Source organism: Rhopilema esculentum, chromosome 11, assembly GCF_057945365.1.
Source record: "Rhopilema esculentum isolate cy_ngs chromosome 11, ASM5794536v1, whole genome shotgun sequence".
Taxonomy (NCBI): Eukaryota; Metazoa; Cnidaria; class Scyphozoa; order Rhizostomeae; family Rhizostomatidae; genus Rhopilema; species Rhopilema esculentum.
This window is the reverse complement of record NC_142825.1, coordinates 8,228,341-8,248,070: the sequence shown is the minus strand read 5'-3', so window position 1 is coordinate 8,248,070 and position 19,730 is coordinate 8,228,341. Positions and strand designations below refer to the sequence as shown.

At 36.2% G+C, this 19,730-nt stretch overlaps 2 protein-coding genes and 1 long non-coding RNA gene across 3 annotated transcripts in view; 2 read left to right on the top strand and 1 right to left on the bottom strand.

Moving 5' to 3' along the window:
• Positions 1-924, top strand: part of LOC135693907 (uncharacterized) — a 16,194-nt gene extending 15,270 nt beyond the window's left edge. The window contains exon 11 of the mRNA XM_065212485.2: positions 705-924. The gene's annotated coding sequence lies outside the window, so the exon portion shown is untranslated. The remainder of the gene's footprint in view (positions 1-704) is intronic.
• LOC135693914 (uncharacterized) overlaps positions 19-19,730 on the bottom strand; it is a 20,222-nt gene continuing 510 nt past the window's right edge. Inside the window, exon 2 of the long non-coding RNA XR_016144231.1 lies at positions 19-19,035. This is a non-coding gene — a long non-coding RNA (uncharacterized LOC135693914). The remainder of the gene's footprint in view (positions 19,036-19,730) is intronic.
• The window catches only part of LOC135693908 (TNF receptor-associated factor 5), a 16,532-nt gene continuing 14,476 nt past the window's right edge, over positions 17,675-19,730 (top strand). The window contains exon 1 of the mRNA XM_065212486.2: positions 17,675-17,811. Within this exon, the coding sequence (XP_065068558.2) occupies positions 17,675-17,811 (137 nt within the window). The remainder of the gene's footprint in view (positions 17,812-19,730) is intronic.

Below are 19,730 nucleotides of genomic sequence, written 5' to 3'. Positions count from 1 at the left end.
TATTATTTTTGCCATAAGTTTTCACTTTTGAGTGGTAGCCGACAGTATACCCCGGCAAAGCATGACTTAATTATTCAAAATTGAGTTACAAAAAGTTGTTCTCGGGTCTTGTTTTAAATGTGCCTATTGGCGTTGAAGGTTTAAAGGTTGTTACACAAGGCTTATATCTAAAACATGTATTGGTTGATGATGCCTGGCAATAGGGGTGTCTTGTAGCAATTGACGGTTCAGGAGACAATATCCTTTGATATAAAACCTTATGATGTTAATCAAAGAAAGCTGGTCTGTGAGCTCTAAATTTTAGGTTCTACTTTGCGACTATTTACTGTATACAAAGCAGTTCTATTTTATTCTTATATTTTAACTCGTTAGCTCTGTTTTAAACATAACGAGTTTAACTACCCTATGGACAGATTTAACTGTGCATGCAACCAAGTTGTTTTTTCTTTGCAAACCAACAGCATTTTATTCGTGTATTATGGCAGTCCTAAAATAAAGATCCGTTTTGTTAGAATATCCTGTTATAAAATTCGAATAGCTAGTTATCGTCAAAAGCTCTCCTTTTCTATTGATTCCTTGAAATTCAGAATAAAAACCAGGTTAACCTGTAAAATCAGTAAAAATACTTTATGTAAAATCAGTTAAAAATCCTACTTGACTCTTTCTTTCGTTTCATGTATTTATGTAGTTGATATCTTCTTTAGAGATCAACAAACATGTATAGACTGAATTTGACGAGGTCGTAGCAATTGAAAAATGTGTAGCCGTTGCTTTATGTAGTGGAAACAGCTTGCCAAGTAAGCATTTTACAACTATTGTGATGTTACATTGAAGCTCCAGTTTTTTTAAATCCCCTTGCAAAGTTTTTGTCATGTCGTGTATGCTTAACTAATGAATAATGAGGATTAAATATGATGAGCACTATATTTTCTTTCATCAAATGCTCCATCTTGAACGTGTTTTAAGGTTTCTAAGAAAAGCTTTACTCTTGGTTGGAAAACTATTTTTTAATAGTAAACAGAAATAATTTCAAATGCAAATCATCGTGTTTCTCTGCTAGAGCCAAGGCCTGCCTGTGCGGCTGGTCATTGCATAGACCCGTGGATAGGGGGGGGGGCACATTTTACAGAAAATAAACTCATTTTTTGCCATCTGAAATTGTTGAAAGTATGAGTTTGGTTATTGTTGTTGAATATTGTAACCGGGTTCTGTTGATGTGATCTGTTGCCTCAAAAGCGGTAAGCGGAGTGCTCAGAAGGCCGGAGATGTATATACATACTGGAAGAAGGTTGAAGCCAATCCCAAAATAGTAAACTAATTCCATGTCTGTAGGCATTAAAAGGAGAGAGTTAAGATGCTGTTTTTCTTTGTCATTTCCTTTTTGCAAAATACTTCCAACGAGCCCAGGGGGGGCACTCTGCACATAGACATACGGGGGGGGGGGGGGGGGGGGGGGGGGTCCAAGAAATTTAAAGGCCACCCAAAAATATCAGCTCATTTTCAATAAGACCCAAAAATATCAGTTTTACTTATATCTTGTACCCAAAAATATCACAAATTGGAATTTTGGGCGAGATAATATGACATAGCTGTAATTTATAAGATCTGCAATTCAAAAAAGCCGTAAATAGTTGCAGTTGCAATTACCACACATAGAGCAAATGTTCAATTTGGATATTCACAACAATTGAAACTATCTCTAGCATATTTCGTGCCATATAAAGTTTACAAAAGTCTACAAAAGTAAAGTCTACAAAAAGTAGCATTAAAACTTCCAAAGAGTATGGTAACATGACTCCCGACGTGACTTGAAGTGGGTAAAATAAACCTCAGCGAATTAGATCCATGAACAATACATTTGATTCGGATATGGAAATCTCACGAATACCCAAAAATATCAGTGTTTCTAAATTTGATACCTAGAAATATCATAATTGTATCTACTATTTTCGCAGGACCAAAAAATATCATTTCTGACAAATATTTAACCCAAAAATATCACTTTTGGCAAACATTTGACCCAAAAATATCGGACTGACCCCCCCCCGTATGTCTGTGTGCCAAGTGCCCCCCCCCCCCCTGGGCCAACGAGTTCCTGGAAATAAAGCAGGTGCATTAGTAATTGGCCTGTTTGGTAGCAAAGTCATTGCTTCATTGAAGCTTCATGATAAATAGCTGGTATTTTCATTGATGACGGCATCATTTGTTGCGTTCAAGTACGGTATATTTGTTTTGTCACGATAATGGACTGTTGAGATTTGGATTTTTCCAGGGGTTTACCTTGCGAAAAGTGACTGGGATGTGCCCGCCAGAACAATTTGTTGGGCCTGTCCTGGAACAGAACTCCGAAAACATGATGTCTGTCAGGAAGCTAATTGTTTGCTTTAACATAAGTTAACTGATGATACACTTTTTGAATTGATATGGAAAGTTAACCTCTTTTTGAATATCTAGTTTGAGCTTTAAGAGAAAAACTCCATAAAGTGGACAACACTCTCGTTTTCATAAAAAATCTGAGCTGTCTTGGAAAAAGTTTCTTCAACACGCATTCCTGTGCCGGAAAAAGGTACTTGGGGTATAATGCTGTCGCGGAATTTTAAGCGCAAAAATGACTCTGTTGGCCGGCACATCTTTGGGTTGTCAATATATTAATTAGACCCGCTCCCAGCCTGGGGGTTCCCGATTTTATGAAAAACCTCATTTTCGAATCGATAAAAAGAAATGAAACATTCGTACGGATGAAGGTAAAGGCCGATGTTACAGTTCAAGGGCATTTTCAGGGACGTCGTGGGTAGTAACTCTAAGGGGAAGGCACAGCTCGCAAATTTTGTGACAACTGATTTTAAACAAAGTAACGTCATCTGGCGCATGCTTAGCTTAGTCACGCTCAACATATATTTTTACATACTTGAGCTTTGAAAAGGTATGCTCATATTTGGTAGAGCCAATAGGTAAGGTTGCAATTATCTTCTACAAATGTACCGATTTTGACAGGCAAGCTGTAAACTTTGCAATTTACTGGGCCAGATAGTTTGACTGTCGTCAAAAACCTTTTCTTGTCTTCGTTTTTCTTGACAATCTCCTTCCCATGCTGGTTATTTTCTGAACGTTCTTTTTTTATAAAATTGTCCAATATTCTTTAGCCGAACAGAAGCGAAATTTCCGACAAATCTCCGAATGGTCGATGCTAGGGGGTACGTGTCCCCCCAACTCCAGCTACGACGCCCCTGGGCATTATGGTCTCGGTCACGGTTGCCTCATATTTGCTGATCTTCTTCGATTTACCTTGATGACAGAGCACAGAAAACATGGCGGTTACACTGTTAAAATTGAGGATAGTCAATGAAAAAAATTGTCACACCCAAACCCTATCTTATTTTCGCTGTTTTACCAATGCAGGTTTTGAGAGCTTGAAGTTATTGTTTGGAGGAATGAAGGATTTTTCTGTGGACTCGCTATGTTGCCCCTTCACATGTCAATTTTCTTATAGATGTCTTTATATTATGAGCTATGCATTCGTTTTTTATGCCAGCTTCGTCAATTCTTTTTATCGCTTTCAAAATGGATCTTGAATCTACAATTTTGCTCCTTGTAATGATACATAAGTGCACTGGGAAAAAAGGTCATCATCATCATCTGTTCACAGAAAGCCGGTCTTGATAAAACAGGGCCTCCGACGAAGGGGGGGGGGGGCCGGGGGGCCATGGCCCCCTCATTTTTTTGCAAAACAGTAGGGTTTTTTTTAAAAACTTTTGTTGGGATTGTTATATTTTCTCTTGGCCCCTCCACTTTCCAACCTGCGTCGGAGCCCATGTAAAAGAAGCTTTTTTCGACAAGAGACGAAATTCCAAAAGGAATTCTAAAATGTCATCAGGCAAGTCCAAAGCTGACGCGTTGTGGCGTACCTAAAAGTGGAAAGGCACGGTAAAATAGAGACCTAGAAACGTATGCGAAAGGTGCAGGCCAATCTGGGTGCTACAGTAGCCAACGTGCAGACGTTGTGGAGGAGTTCCAAGACGGAACTGGTTTTTTCTGCGGAATAGAGTTGTCAAGTGATGACGTCACAAAAATCTATTTTAGGAATTTTTAAAATTTTTCCCATAACCTCAAAGAGCATCACGAAATACCTCTAAATATGCAAAATTAGACCTTAATATGTTAAAGGTTAAAATCGAATTGCGAGTAATCAAAATCTAGAGTTCAACAAAACATATTCTCAGCGTGAAGCATCCGGAAGTTAAAGCAACAACAGCTCGAAATGTCAATCATTTAATATAACACGAGTCATCATAATAATAATCATATAATTTCAACAGTTTTGAGTTCTGAGACCTTGCGCAATGATTCTGGCCTTTGTCTAGGTATTACAAGTTCCTTCCTGGCACTCCTTCCAGTGCCGTCGGAACGAAATTCATATTGGGGGGGGGGCGCTTCTCATTTAGTACACTGTTATAAAGGAAATATACTACAGTCTGACAATTATTGGGGGGCTCCAGCCCCCCAACCCCCGGTTCCCGACGGGCCTGCCTTCGCAAAGGAAAGTGAAGTCTGCACGCAGGCTAGTCGTACGGGGACATGCTCGGTCATAAATATTTGATTTCTAGCGCTGCTTCTTTTGGGACCCAATAACCCGCCAGGGTTACCGATTAGATTCCTGCTGTTATTTTAAGTCTAGTTCTATGCAGAGAGCACAGTTCTGGTAATGAAATTCAACCAATTGCATGGAAAGTGGAAAGCTATGAATAAATGATACCGATGATACCTGCTCTAAGGATGGTCTTCAAAAAAGACACATCGGCGATAGAAGACTGCAAATACTCAGGGCCTCGCAATTTTTCCATTCGGATGAATTCATACCCCTGTCTGTCTTGTCTGAAGCACTAAAAACCCATTCTTGACACAGGGAGGGATTTTTACTTGATTTAAATATTTGTTTCTTCAAGCTCTCATGGGATGATCAAGAAAAAACTTTTCCTTATTTGATAAACAAAGTTATTAACACTATGAGTAACTATAAGGACAACTTTAGTTGACAATACTAGAAAGGACTTACATGTGTTTCGTTAAGGCCCTAACCTAACATCCACATTCATCACATCCTTAATACCTTGTTTAAATTCAAAATGGTAGCGCTTTTCGAACTTCGTAGACACGTATTGGTTCTCGTCATTTAATTCTACGTGTAAGATACGCCCAACAAGGGCTCAAAAAAACGAGAGATATAATAATTAAAGAGGACTGCATATATATTCAAAAGCAACGAGAATCTTATAATCTATCAAAGCTAACAAACGAAATAAGCAACGAATAATTAATGTAGAGTCCAAGAATGTAAGAGGTCCTTTATTCCGAATTTCTTCGACTATATCAAGATTCCATCAATAAACGGAAAGATTTCACCTGGTTTATGTCCTTGTACGGGAAACCTTTATCTTGCGAGTTCCTCGAGAGTTTCTTGAGTTTCAAGAGCGATTTCTAGAGTTTCTTCGAAAAGAACGATAGTTCTTCGAGAGTCGATTTCGAACGCGAGAGTTCATTCCTTCTTTTACTAGGTGTTGACACCTACTTCCACCTTCCACAACAAAACAAAAAGCCCAGAAGAAAACAAAAGACACTTCAAAAAATAAACAAAAGAAACAAAACGAGGTTGGGGGGACATTTCCGCACAAGCGCTTCAGCCAATCAAAACATTACTCCGAATTGTGATTCTTGGAAGAGTCCTGCAGTCGGGATTTCCCCTGCGAAGATAATTCCCCCATTTCAATATCTAGAGAATAAAATGAGTGTATGAGTATAAAGAAGTTATGACCTGGCAAGTGGTAATTTTTTTCTTTACACGAGTGGCAAGTAAATTTTTTTTATTCTTAATCTGTACTTTTTCAAGCATGCATTGATTGTTTTATTTTAATTCTCGTGACGTGCAAATGCTATATTTTCCTTTGGGGCTCAGAATTGTTATATAATAAAAACCAGTTTTAAAAAATTGCAAATATTGCAGTCAAGATAAAATACTGAATGACTTTAAATGTGGCAAAAGTAATATCTTTAATCGCACCTTCATGTTTTTTATAAGAAAGTTCGGAATTACCCAAATACTCGAATTTTTTTAGCAATTCTAGGATTCCAGTGTTCGACTTCGAACAAAAGGTCAATTGTCTTTCCTTTGCTACTTTTGGCATTTTTATGTACGAAGAATGAGTACATGAAGGGGGGATTTTGCTCAGCTCAATGGGCATCCATATATATATATATATGTAATGTATATATATAGAAATTTGTCTTTTGATACTTCCGTAGCACAGTGCTCAATACGTGATATATCATAGATTGAAGAAAGTAAAACTACATGGTTTATCTCTACAAGCCTGTTTCGTGAGTAACTCACTCTTCAGGAGATGTTCTGAAGTATGTATATATATATATATATATACTAAAAAGTATATATATATATATATATATATATATATATATATATATATATATATATATATATATGTAGAATTGTTGCCAATTGTGTAACAATGGATCGGCATTTTGATGAGTTCAACAATGGAAACATAGAAGCCGAATTCAAAGGCGGGAGACAATCGAAACAATGCAGGCATAGAATGCCAAAATCAAAGGATTTTCCCAATTTTCCCAAACGAACAATCGAGAATCGTGAGTTTCCCGATTAAGTGGGCAATTGAGGTTCGCTAATCGACACTTAGGTCTATAATCGTGCTATTAAATTGGGTTCGGCTGCTAGCCTGAGATCCCCTTCGTGGTCATCCTCTTAGATTCGACCAATCACCTTTAGTTTTGCTCGTGACGTTGTGCAGTTAAAATTGGTTCTGCACGTGCATGTTGAACGGTAGCCAGAATAGATCAGAAACTTCTCGTTATCGAGAATGGTGCTTTCATCCTGTCAAGCGTCAACGTAATTAGACGTATAATTTGCAATTTGCTATGTAGGATACAAAAGAAAGTGCGGGAATATGCGATTTCACGAGTTTCTGCAAGAATTAACTTTCATGCATGAGTCGTGGAAAATATATTGTAAATGTTTCAAATCTGTTTAGTTTTTCGCAAGTTTTGCAAAGTCGGTGAAAGTTATTCGAAGATTTCCAGGCTTTGCGAAATTGTCACAAAATGCTTGCAGGGACTTTTCAATTTTCTCTGGGGTTGATCCAAAATTCATTCGAAATTTTTCAGACCCCATATTTTTTTTAAAGAAAGGGTCAATATGTTGGATAAGATAGTTTGGTGCAGGAATAACGTAAAGAAAAATATAAATTTGGATCGTGTGAGGTCAGACCAACAGTTACAGGAATAATCAATTAATAATCTTGGGATCTGTGACTACATTTCTTCATCAAATAGTTGAATTGCCGAGTTGAAGAAATCTTTGCACTTGCAACTAGGAAGTTTACGAAATTAAAAGTTTGGCTGCTCACAATTACGTACGATAGATTCCCCTTCGTAATCAAGTAATTGCACTGCCGCGAGATCATTATGCTGGAACCGTTTTGTCAGCGCGGTTCGTTAGGGATCGTTAGGCACGCATCGATTTCTCCTTCTTGCAAAGGTTGATAGTGGAATTCAAAGATCTGGGTTTGGTAAACTTACTGCGTCATAGCATTCCCCGCTGTATATCAAGAAAGTGTAAATCTGCGAAACGCATTTTGATAAAGCAACCGAATAAGAATAATTATTCGTGTTATGTTATCAAGCAAAAAATGTTCTTCGTCAAATAAAAAAACAGATTCCCAGTTAGGTTCCACTCACAGAGCCCCAATAAATTAGTTCTGTAGTTTTGGCGAGTCATAGCTCGTTCCACCGTTTTTTAGGTATTTTTAGTCTGTGAATCGCAATCTCATAGAGCATAAAGGTTATTAGTTGTCTGGGAAACAGACTGGAAGCGCATCTAGAAAAGTTCAGACTTTTAATACATTTGGAATCTCCGTTGTCGTCATCATTGTCATCGTCGTCATCATAATCATCATCATCATCAATCATAATCATCATCATCATCATCATCATCATGATCATCATCATCATGATCATCATCATCATCATCGTCATCATCATCATCATCATCATCATCAGTTTTGTCCACATTGTCAATTCATAATATCTAAGTACCATTCCTCCACATTCTTCGTACATTGCAAAAGCCGTGCTATTTTAAAGAACCATACAGTTCTTACAACTGCAAGTAAGAAATGTTTAGTAGTGTAATTGAGACTTTCGTGGACTTGAATTCGGCTTGAATAAAAACGCGGCGATGGCATATTTTGAGTCTCAGTCGAGACATAATAAAAACTTAATTAACTTTCAGCCAGCGATTTCAGCTGACTTTTCCACTAGGCAAATTCTTTCGCGTGAATCGAATAAATTTTTGTAGCGATAGAGTAGGACCGTGTTCTACTTTCTGCGAATCGAATTTTTTCGCTGTGAAATCTGAGAAGATGACACCACGCATGCTCACATTGGCAAAAATTCGATTCGCGCGAAAGAATTCGCCTAGTGGAAATCAGCCTTAATGTTCATAGACATTGTAAAAAGCATTTTACATTGATGCACCTACCTGATTGCGAGAAAGATTAGCCTTTAGGCCTTGACGTTCAGTGAGCAAATTGAACCTCTTTCCAAAGTCGATTTCCACGACGCTTACTTCAGAAGGATGTTTGAGCTACTGTCGCATTTGGCACTGTACATCCCAACATCCTTCAAAAGGCCTTTCATCAACCCTCTGAATAGACATCATTTTCATTTCTACATTTAGATTCAACTCATCCATTTGCATTCATTAGGGCTGCTGCAGCAGGGCCGGCGAAACGTATTTGAAAGTGGAGGGGCCAATATATTAATGTTATGAAAGGGCTTAGGAAAGGTCGCCACCATCGTTGGCGACAAGAAAATTTTAGAATTATGGTGTCTTAGGGATGACCAGAAACTGTATCTAAAGTGAATTTTGACTAAAGGTGTCGCATAGTCGCGTTTATTGTTATGTTGTTATGTTATGTTAATTTGCAAAGTTTTAGAATAACCACTATTATATAGCTCGTGATAAAACCTTTTTTAGATTTTAAAATTACCCGAAATAAGATGAGGGAAAAAGATAAATGAAACATGGATTAATAAAAAACATTAACGTTGAAATATCAACAGAAGAACTATCTACTAAAAATAAAAAGTTAAGCAATTTTATACAGCTAAGATATAACTTTGTAACATAACATTTGTAACATTTGTCTGATCTTAACTTTTTCGGAAATGAAGTGCTTTAACAAAAATTTGAAAAACCTTCAAACTGGGCTTGTCAAAATGAGTTTAAATAGAATTTATAATTGTGTCCACATTTTCTCTTTCTTAGTAGGAATGGATTATTCAAACGATCAAACTCTGAAGTTTTCTTGATGATACTTTTTAAGAACAAATCTGCCCTTTCTTTATTTCTCATATCCTCAAAAAAGTTCTTTCCAGCTGTTTCTTTTCCTTCAACAGCTGATTTTTCTCTTTTTGTAATGTTTCTGAGAAAGTTTTCGTTAACAAATAGACCCTGTGTGCCAAGTTTAGGCAATGGAAAAAACGAAACTCCGTCAATTTGTGCTGGCACCAAGTTATTCAGGACAAGATTTCTCGATCTATTTGCTAAGCCAAGCTGTCACTCGTTGTAAAACTTAGGCAATAACCGATTTCTTCGATCTAATTCTCATATTCAATTTTGTATATGTCTTCTATGATAAAGACATAGCAACCAAAGTAAAGCTAAGGACACATTTAAGAGAATACTAGGCAAAGTTACTTACAGAATCATATACTATATTTATTTTCACTTTCGCCTAAAATTTTTCTTTAGCTTTGCAGAAGTGGGGGAAGGGCTACGGCCCTACCCCGGCCCTCCCCCCGGTCTCGCCGGCCTTGTCATGGTCAAAGGAAAACACTGTCTTCGCTATGCAAACAGCGAGAGTTTTTCTGCAAGTAAAAAAACTACCAGTTTATCTGCCAGTATTATCGACTTTTTTTACTTGTCGGTTTTTGACGTCGCAAGGCTGCATACTCGTACACATCAACCCAATGTCAACACAACGTCACATGTTCTTGTTATTACAACAACTACTAGGTTGCATTGCGCGCTTGGAGTAATTACGAGTACAACGCCCGGCATGATCTCAATGTTTCTTCCTTTTTATTCCTTTTTTTACCCCCTATCAGTAATTGTAGTATATTGAGAATGAAAATTTTAGCACCTTTTGCTAACTGTCACATACCTAAACTTTTAAAAAACCCTTGGCAGCATCTTTCTCGATTCTCCTATCATTCACAGAAAGATCTATTTAATACTTCTTTGCACAGGGTAATTTTTTGCATTAATGAAGGGCAAATTTTGACGGTGTTTTGAAATCCGATGTCGTAAAATAATACAAGCCAATAAAAGTGCTCGAATAAGCGAAAAATTGTTCGAAAGTGATTGTTAGGAACGTAGAAATGAAGAAATGAAACCATGAAATAAAGTGGTGGAGTTGTGGACACCGATCTGAACATGATGTCCTCCAATTCTAAAAAATGTTATAGTATCCAAAGAAAACTTTCGCTCTTTGTTAATTATTTACTGCTTATTTCGAGATAGCAAATGATATTTCTAGTTTTGTATCAATCATTGTGCGACGGATTGACAGTAAAATGAATTTCCCCATTGGTGGAAGAGCTTTTTGCAGTATGAAGAGCCACTCAAAGAATCAGAACCAACGATGGATAAATTGAAGAAGCGTTATAATAGGAACGCAAAAAGCCAATTTCAAGCGTTTCCGAACATCGGACAGTAGAAAATGAACTTATTCAACCGCTTATGAACTGCCTATAAGGCAATGATGGTAGCTGCTGGAGCATCCATAGAAAGTAGCTTCTGGGTACGAAACATACAAAATCACAAAAGAAAATCAACATTTTCAACAAGTACAGTATTCCATGATATTTACTTCTGTTGCCCTGTCCGCTGTTCTACCAGACCAGAAGTACGTCTAAAGGCTGCCAAACCACAGTCTCTGCTTAAGTTTTTTTGGGTCAATCACACTATTGCTGAGATGTTTTCAAGGATTCTTTATACTTGCAAACTAAAAGCACTTTTGGAAGATTCTATTGTATAGCATTAGCAGGCTCTCTTGTATTGGTAGATCAGTCTGCTGTTGAAGTTCTCCGTATAAATTGATCATTCTTCAGTGTTATGAATGCTTCTGTTGTAGCTATGGTTTTCATTCTGCCGGAGATTTCGAGTTATTTGGTGATTGATCCTGTTTCACTGTTGATGACCTTGTACACATTTTCACTGGCTAGAATGCTGTGCCTCGTAATGCTTTCTTGTAGGAGCTTGTCATACTGCTCGTTCTCGAGGTAGTAGAGATAATTGTATGTGGGGGGTATTTTCTGCACTTGATTCAGATCTTTTCCTCTGCTGCTTGGATACCCGTGCAAGTTTTGTCCTTCAAGAAAAAGAGCCCTTTCGACATCATACTCTTGAAGACACTTTCAATTTTTCCGACCTCCTTTTCTTACAACAGTTGGCTAACAGAGATGGAGTATTAGCCGAAGGCCAAAAGAGAAACCTAGCTTGCTTTTGTCAGCAGAGAAACAAAGTGTTCCACCTTTTGGGTGTGTCAAACGAAAAAGGAAAGCTGTTGGTTGTTCCGTCTACGGACAGAACGGATCATAAATAAATGCCTTAGAAAGACGATTTCGACTGAAACTTTTTTCGTAAGTTGCTTTAAGCGTCTAGAGACGTCTTTGTTATGCATGCCTATTATAGTTTATGTCCTAGTAACAGGTTCTATCTACTTTTGTATTTTCAATCATCAGTTTGATAACACTTCTTTGTATTCTTTTATTTTGGGTTTCGCACTGATAAGTAGTGAAATATGTGCTCTGTATTTTATAGTTGATTTCTTGAATTGCCATTTTATCTTCGCAAAAGTATGATTAGTGTGACAATTTAAAAGCCATATTCTAACAAGCATCTGAGAAAAGCCTCCATTATACTATCCAAGGCTTAAAACAGGCAATGATTTTTTGTGTGTAGCAACATGAATGATAATAAAATCATAAGTATTCAATGGTGATGGAGTTCATTTATGTCGAGAAATGCTGATTTCCATTCATCTCTTTATCTGCTAACAATTCTTCATGTTTCCATAACATGTTGAAACGTGTTTGTTTTCTACCCTAGGATATTCAAGTGAAGACTGAAAGATAACGAATGGATTTTTCGAAGTCAATCAGGTACCATATTAATATGCGATAAAACAAAATGGCAGCTGTAAAGGATGGTTATAGCCAAGCAAACACTTGCAAGAAGCTTTATTACACGTTAGACTGTTAAGCTGGTATAAAAAATACCTCTGGCTTAATCCAAGAGCCACCACGGGGGAAAATAAAAGATCAGAACTAAAATTTGACGCATCTAGATTCAAAGGCTCTTTAAAAAGCTACAATGTTAACTTAACTGGTTATTGACAACCTCTAAACATACAATGATAAGATTTTCTTTCGTGTAAAAACCTTTCTATAATTTTTAGATTAAATTTTTTACCAAATTGACTCAAAAAGTCTGATAATGAAAAATGCAGATTGGGCAGAACACCATTTTATTACATATAAAATAATTTCTCTATGCAGTGACGCGAAAATTCTGGGCATTCAATAGTCTCAGAAATCACAGAGACATCGATCGTACACTGATAACAGGGCCGACGAAACCAGGGGGGGGGGCGGTGGGGCTATGGCCTCCCCACTTTTCTTCAGAGCTAAAGAAAAATTTTAGGCGAAAGTGAAAATAAATATAGTATATGATTCTGTAAGTAACTTTGCCTAGTATTCTCTTAAATGTGTCCTTAGCTTTACTTTGGTTGCTATGTCTTTACCATAGAAGACATACATAAAATTGAATATGGGAATTAGATTGAAGAAATCGGTCATTGTTTAAATTTACAACGAGTGACAGCTTGGCTTAGCAAATAGATCGAGAAACCTAGTCCAGAATAACTTGGTGCCAGCACAAATTGACGGAGTTTCGTTTTTTCCATTGCCTAAACTTGGCACACAGGGTCTATTTGTTAACGAAAACTTTCTCAGAAACATTACAAAAAGAGAGAAATCAGCTGTTGAAGGAAAAGAAACAGCTGGAACGAACTTTTTTGAGGATATGAGACATAAAGCATGAGCAGATTTGTTCTTAAAAAGTATCATCAAAAAAACTTCAGAGTTTGATCGTTTGAATAATCCATTCCTACTAAGAAAGAGAAACATGGACGCAATTATAAATTCTATTTAAACTCATTTTGACAGGCCAACTCATTTTGAAGGTTTTTAAAATTTTTGTTAAAGCACTTCATTTCCGAAAAAGTTAAGATCAGATGTTACAAAATTATATCTTAGCTGTACAAAATTGCTGAAATTTTTATTTTTAGTAGATAGTTCTTCTGTTGATATTTCAAGGTTAATGTTTTTATTAATCCGTGTTTCATTTATCTTTTTCCCTCATCTTATTTCGGGTAATTTTAAAATCTAAAGAAGGTTTTATCACGAGCTATATGATAGTGGTTATTCTAAAACTTTACAAAACTTTTCTATTTCAAGTCAATATCACAATAGACGCGACTATGCGACACCTTCAGTCAAAATTCATTTTAGATACAGTTTTTGGCCATCCCTAAGACACCATAATTCTAAAATTTTTCTTGCCGCCAACCATGGTGGCGGCCTTTCCTAAGCCCTTTCAAGACTTTGATATTTTGGCCCCTCCACTTTCAAACACGTTTCGCCGTCCCTGTAATATGATAAAAGAACTTCAATGTTCTGGTTGCAGGCCTCATCACCAGAGTTTCTAGTCATACATGGAAGCGCTTTCTTAATTCAATACGCATCTGTTTGTTTATTTGCAAGTGTCCCGGTTTACTGCGTTCTTTCATTCAAGACACAGACAAGCACCGCACACCATTCTAAAAATGGGTGGGCTAAAAAGAGCGTGGCCAAGACTTTTTAGATCACGCCCTTTATAACGCCGGAAAACGCCCCTATTAGAAAGTACTTACTTATCTCCACTTATACAAACGCTCCACTTTATACAAACAGTCCGATTCAGAGAAGATATAAAGTACTATGAAAATAGATTTGACAAGATAAGACATCAAGAAAATGGGTTCCCAGTCAAAACGAACTGCTACTACTTAGGCTCCGTTTAAGTAAACTTTCCACAGTTGCGTTAGAATAAACTTTCTAAAAATTGTCTAGCCTATAATTGTAAAAAAGTGGGGGGGGGGTGTCTCTGCTAGCCATATTACTGGGCGGTTCCTGGACACAAGCAAATTCATGTTACCAGTCATAATTTCTTCTAAGGGATTCAAATATTTTTTCCTACTACACATTTATCTCGCCTTACATTTCAAAGAAATCATGACATTAAGTTCATGTTGTTCATTGGGTTAATATTCCTGTTTTTAATAATCTAAAGCAGGATTACTAAGTAGGTGCACTCATTTTGTATAAAAAACGAAGTTCAACCTTGAGTACTCGAGTTTCTTATTGTTTTAGCGAATTCCAATACTTATTGTTTCTTAAAGGTTTTTAACTATAATGTCATAAATTTTAACATTCCAGATCCTATATCTAATTCTTATGCTAGGAAATTTTCCAACAGGAAATGCTCATGGCAGAAAATATATGTCGAGGACTCGTTTCAATTCTAATCCTGTAGTTAACATACCTGATAACCTACTATGGTTGCGATAAGATTTTGCCTATTTAACCACAAGTTTGTGTATAGAACAGTATGCCAAATTATCTGTCATTTGTTATTTATTTATCTTAAAAAAGCAGAATTAGGTAATGTAAACATCAAAAGCACATGACTCAGTATGAAAACTACATCACAAACAGGTACAGTTTTCAAAGATTCACTGAAGGTACAATCTATAAAAGTTTGTACGTTTCGAGCATAAATTGCGACGTTTCGAGCATAACTTTTCATCAAGTAGAAAGTATAAGGAAGTAACGGTTGAAAAGAGAATAAAAGAGTGGAATCGAAACGTGAACTATGAAGAAAAACGCTGTAGAACGTAAGATGGGGTGGGAACATGTGAGGAGGTAGAAAGAGTATCGATAAGATAAGAAGGTAAAATATAAAAGGAAAGATACATAAATTGTATGGGATTCTGCCCTCTTCCAATATTTTAGCACTATGGACTTTGTATTGCATGTCTATTGCCATTGACCATGTCAAACTGTCTTTGCATGATTGCAGCATTGGAAAAAAATCCCCTGAGCCCTTTCCGTAGGTAAAATGTAAGTTTTTAATTCGTAGGGAATTGTGGCTAGATAAATAGAGTTGCTGCGTATGTTCGGCATTTCGTCGGCAATTGCAATGCGTTGTGTCCAGGCTAGATCCCAGATCTTTTCAGCTGGTCGCAACGCGACCTGTTAGGCCAGGCAAAAAGTGCATTTACTCTTCTAAAAATGAACACTTCCTTATTTTCTGCCACTGTTATGGTAAGTAAAAGTAAGCATGATTTGGCGATATAAAAAATTCCTTTATAGTTTTATTGTTTGAAAGATAATATTACATTGCTAATATAACTGTACGTCAGTAACATTATTGAAGTCCTAAACGTAACGTAACCTTATAACGTGCCCCAGCCGAAGTCCGGTTTTGGAAAAACTATGATTATTTATGCCAAGTTTTCCAGAAATGCTACTTTGGTTGCTATGTTTGTGCCAATTTCCTTCTGTGAATGTTCACTTTAAATTTTTTAAGGGTGGAATCTTTTTCATATTTTACACTGGTCATGCCAAACAGCTGCAACACCGCATTTTGTTACAACTAGAACTAAGCTTACACAACATGCAATCTTTGCCTTGAGCCTGGTTCTTTATAAAAAAGCGTGTAAACCTGTTTCAAAAATAAGCTTGACATTCTAATTAGTATCAGAATGATGGTGTTGTATAGGTGAGCAAAATTATTGAAACACTCCCATGGGCTCCGACACAGGTTGGAAAGTGAGGGGGCCAAGAGAAACTTTAACAGCCATAACAAAAGATTTTGAAAAAAGCTCTATTGTTTTTAAGAAAATTTAGGACCCCTATGTCGGAGGCCTAGCACCCCCCACAAAATTGCAGCACCGCCGTGAACTTTTTATAGCAAACCGAAATTCAAATAGCTAAAGTAAATTGAATAAAAGTTTTAAGATGACCGTTTGGATGGGAAATAATGGGAAATTTATCAAGTAAGAATAATGAAAATGAAAAATGCAAATATATCCTTTGATTCTTCTTATCTTTAAGCCATATCGAACACTGCAAAAACTTGAAAACTGAGCTATGGCGATAGCATACCTGTAATATATTTGCAACAAAAAAGGTTTTTCTTAGCACAAACCTGTATGATTTCAGTAAGGCGAACTTGGAAATACATACTTTTTGCTTGGTTGCCCAAAATTGTTAATTCTTCTGAGTGTTATCAAAGTATTTCTCCAAAATTTGGGTCACAAGTTTTTTGTACTGCAAAAGGCCTAATGTTGGATACCATTTCGTGACATGTTGCAGCAAAATACAATTGATAAAACATGGCAGAAGCCTTCAACTCCATCTCTTCCAGCTAATTGTGATGTTGTATAGGAAACAAATATTACAGCAATATATTCAAAACAGCTTGGACAGATCCTTAACTTCGACAGATCCAGTGGATCAAAAACTATCTGAGAAAACAGGGCATACCAAACATTTATGAAAATTGTCAACCAGAGAATAAGCGAAATAGCATTAAGAACATGATATCACGGGGTACAACATTAAAACACCAAGCAAAAATACTTCACTTTAATAGGGCGAACCCTTTTCAATCCTCCTCTGGTCAAAAACCTTACTGGGCTTTAATAAATAATATTCTGAACAAAATTCAAGTGCCGACAATTCCCCCATTACTAGAGAATGACATCTTCGTTCTAGATTTTATCGACAAGGCGCAAACATTTAGTGATTACTCCAATGTACTAGCTTCAACTACCACTGTTTTGCAGAGCAAATAGAAATTCGATTAAGCAAATGAACCTTTATGACAGACATAAACAGCTGTAATAAATTTACAAAATACGATTTTACTTCAATATGTCCTAATTTATTTGAATTTGTTTGTAGATTAAATATCCTCTGTTGAGTTTTTTGGTCATACAGTATCGTGACTATTTAAAAAGTAATCTACAAAAATGTTACTCGTAGAAAGAAAAGTTATTTTGTATTGAGAAAGTAAATTTTTGTAGCATCAATAAAAAATTCAAATATGAAAAGGTTTTGGAAAACTGTTCTTTGGTGCACTAATGCATAAAAATAGAATGTGTTATAGTAAACTGGTTGTGATTTCAATCCAATCTAACCTAAACTATTGTTTTTTGCAGGGTCTCTTTGTATTAGCTGATGGGTGTAGCCATGCTGCTAAGAATATCATTTTCCCAAGGAAGGATTGATATCATATGGGCCATTTTTCTTCCGAACATGACAGAATATTGCTTTCAGAATTACTTTCATACATTTTGGAATGAAAAAACTGTCACAAGGACATTAAAGTCAATTTGATTCACAAACAAAAGACAAAAATATAAGAAGGAAATTTTTTTAATTTATTGTTTGTGTACGAAACCAGTTGCAAATGCCTGGGTTTACCATCATAATTGAATGTGCTACTAAAGATCTCCTTTGTACCCTTTGTCGTTTGTTGCTAAGACACCCAGTACAGACATTGTGTGGGCATCGCTGTTGTTATTCATGTGTTCAACTGAAAAGAGGGTAATTAGGATTTTCCTTTATTTTTTAATAGCTTCTGTAGACAGTAGTTTTTAAAAAATATTTTTTTGAAATTAACTGGAAGTTTAAATTTAACTGAAAACTCAATGTTACATGCGCCAATGGTGCAAAGAAATTTAACAAAAGTGAGAACAATTTTAGAAGGATGCAAGATAAAAACAAAATGACAAATTGAAAAAGGTTGCATGTATTGACAAAGTTGTCATCTAAGCACTCTATTACTTTTGAAATATTAAGCAGATGGTTTGTACAAAGATAGTTGTTTTTTTTAATTCAAGAAGAAAAATTTATCTTGGTATGAAGATTGGTTTGTGAAAAAAGTATTATTGGTAAAGAATAATTTAAAAAATGACAAATATTATAAATTGTTCACTGCAAACATTGTATATGCTCCATATCTACACTGGGGTCACAAAAGTATGGAAACGGTGCTAAAAATGGCGGCTCGCAGAAGCCAAAGGCCTAAGCCGACAGGTTTTTAAAACAGAAGCTTAGCGGTAAGGGGTTTTTGTAACGAATGCTTTCGCCACAAAATGACTTTAAATATATTACCAAGAAGATCATTTTGGCTGGGATATCAGGCTTTAAGTTATCAAAAGTGATATCGGGTGAACAATTTCTAAAGCTTGCGTTTATTGATCAAAATAGTTTTCTTGCTAAATAACATAGGCACTTTTGGTGTAGATGATTCTTTTCAATAATTTTAAAAGCAGACTAAACGTTGAACGTTTTGCTTTAATTTTTTTATTGTCATGTGCTTAGATAACGAGTAAATCAGAATCAGTGGCGTACACAAGGGGGGGAATAAGCGGGTCCGGACCCCCCCCCCACTTTTCTAAAATATGATCCTCGAGATTTGTCCAAAAGTGATGTAAAACTCATTGGGGGGGGATGTAGTATACTGTATGCTTGTGTCAATAACAATTGTAAAATACTTTGCTATTTACCGTAGCTAACATTAATCAAATAATGGGGTGACATTTTGCAAAAAGGGCGTTTCCCCGCATTTGCGAGTGTATTAAGGGCGTGGTCTAAAAAATTCTTGGGCTCCGCCCTAGACCCCCCACTGCTACAGCCCTGGGTACGCCACTGACAGAATTTAAGATAAACAAGTCATTATAATCAAATGTAGAGCAACTCACCTTGTGTCAGTATTGAAACTTTAAAATTTAAATGCACTGCTAACGTCACTATCTCGGCTATAATCTTTTATGAAAAAGAAGCTTTAAGCAATTTACTTCGAATTTCAACATTTTTCGTTCACGTTTCTTCAATAAAGTGACACTTCGTGGTCATCTTTCATAAATACTCAGAGAATCTTTTACAGAATTGTTTTGAAGCAATGCTTCAAAGTTTTGTTGAATTTTTCCCTTCAAAACATCAAAGCAATCATTAAATTTTCTTTAAACCGAAATTCGAAGAAATGGCTAATTCATTTTCCCACCATAACCTATCGTTTCCAAGCCCCTTCGCCTCATAATTCTGATTTTGAAATTGGTTGGCTTAGGCCCGTTATCACTGTGAGCCGCCTTTTCGACCTACCGTTTCCATACTTTTGCGAACCTAGTGTATATTTTATAATCTTTTCTTTTTCTAAAAATATAAAAACCGTCTTAGCTCTGTTTATTTTTATTGTTTTTGAGATATTAGTTTCATGTTTTTTTTATTTTTATGTCTCAATCAAAGTTTGTTTCATAACACAGGAATAAGATATCTTCCTTGTTAGAATATTTCTTTAAAAATTGGTAACCAAAGATCGTAACAAAGCTTTTGCATTTCAGAAGCTTTCAGATCAAGCTTTACTACCAGTATTGTAGTAATTCTTACACAGGTATAAGTTAATCTTCTTGTATTATTAAAATGTCTTTTGTTACACTCATTTATCAGGGCGGCTCCCCCAA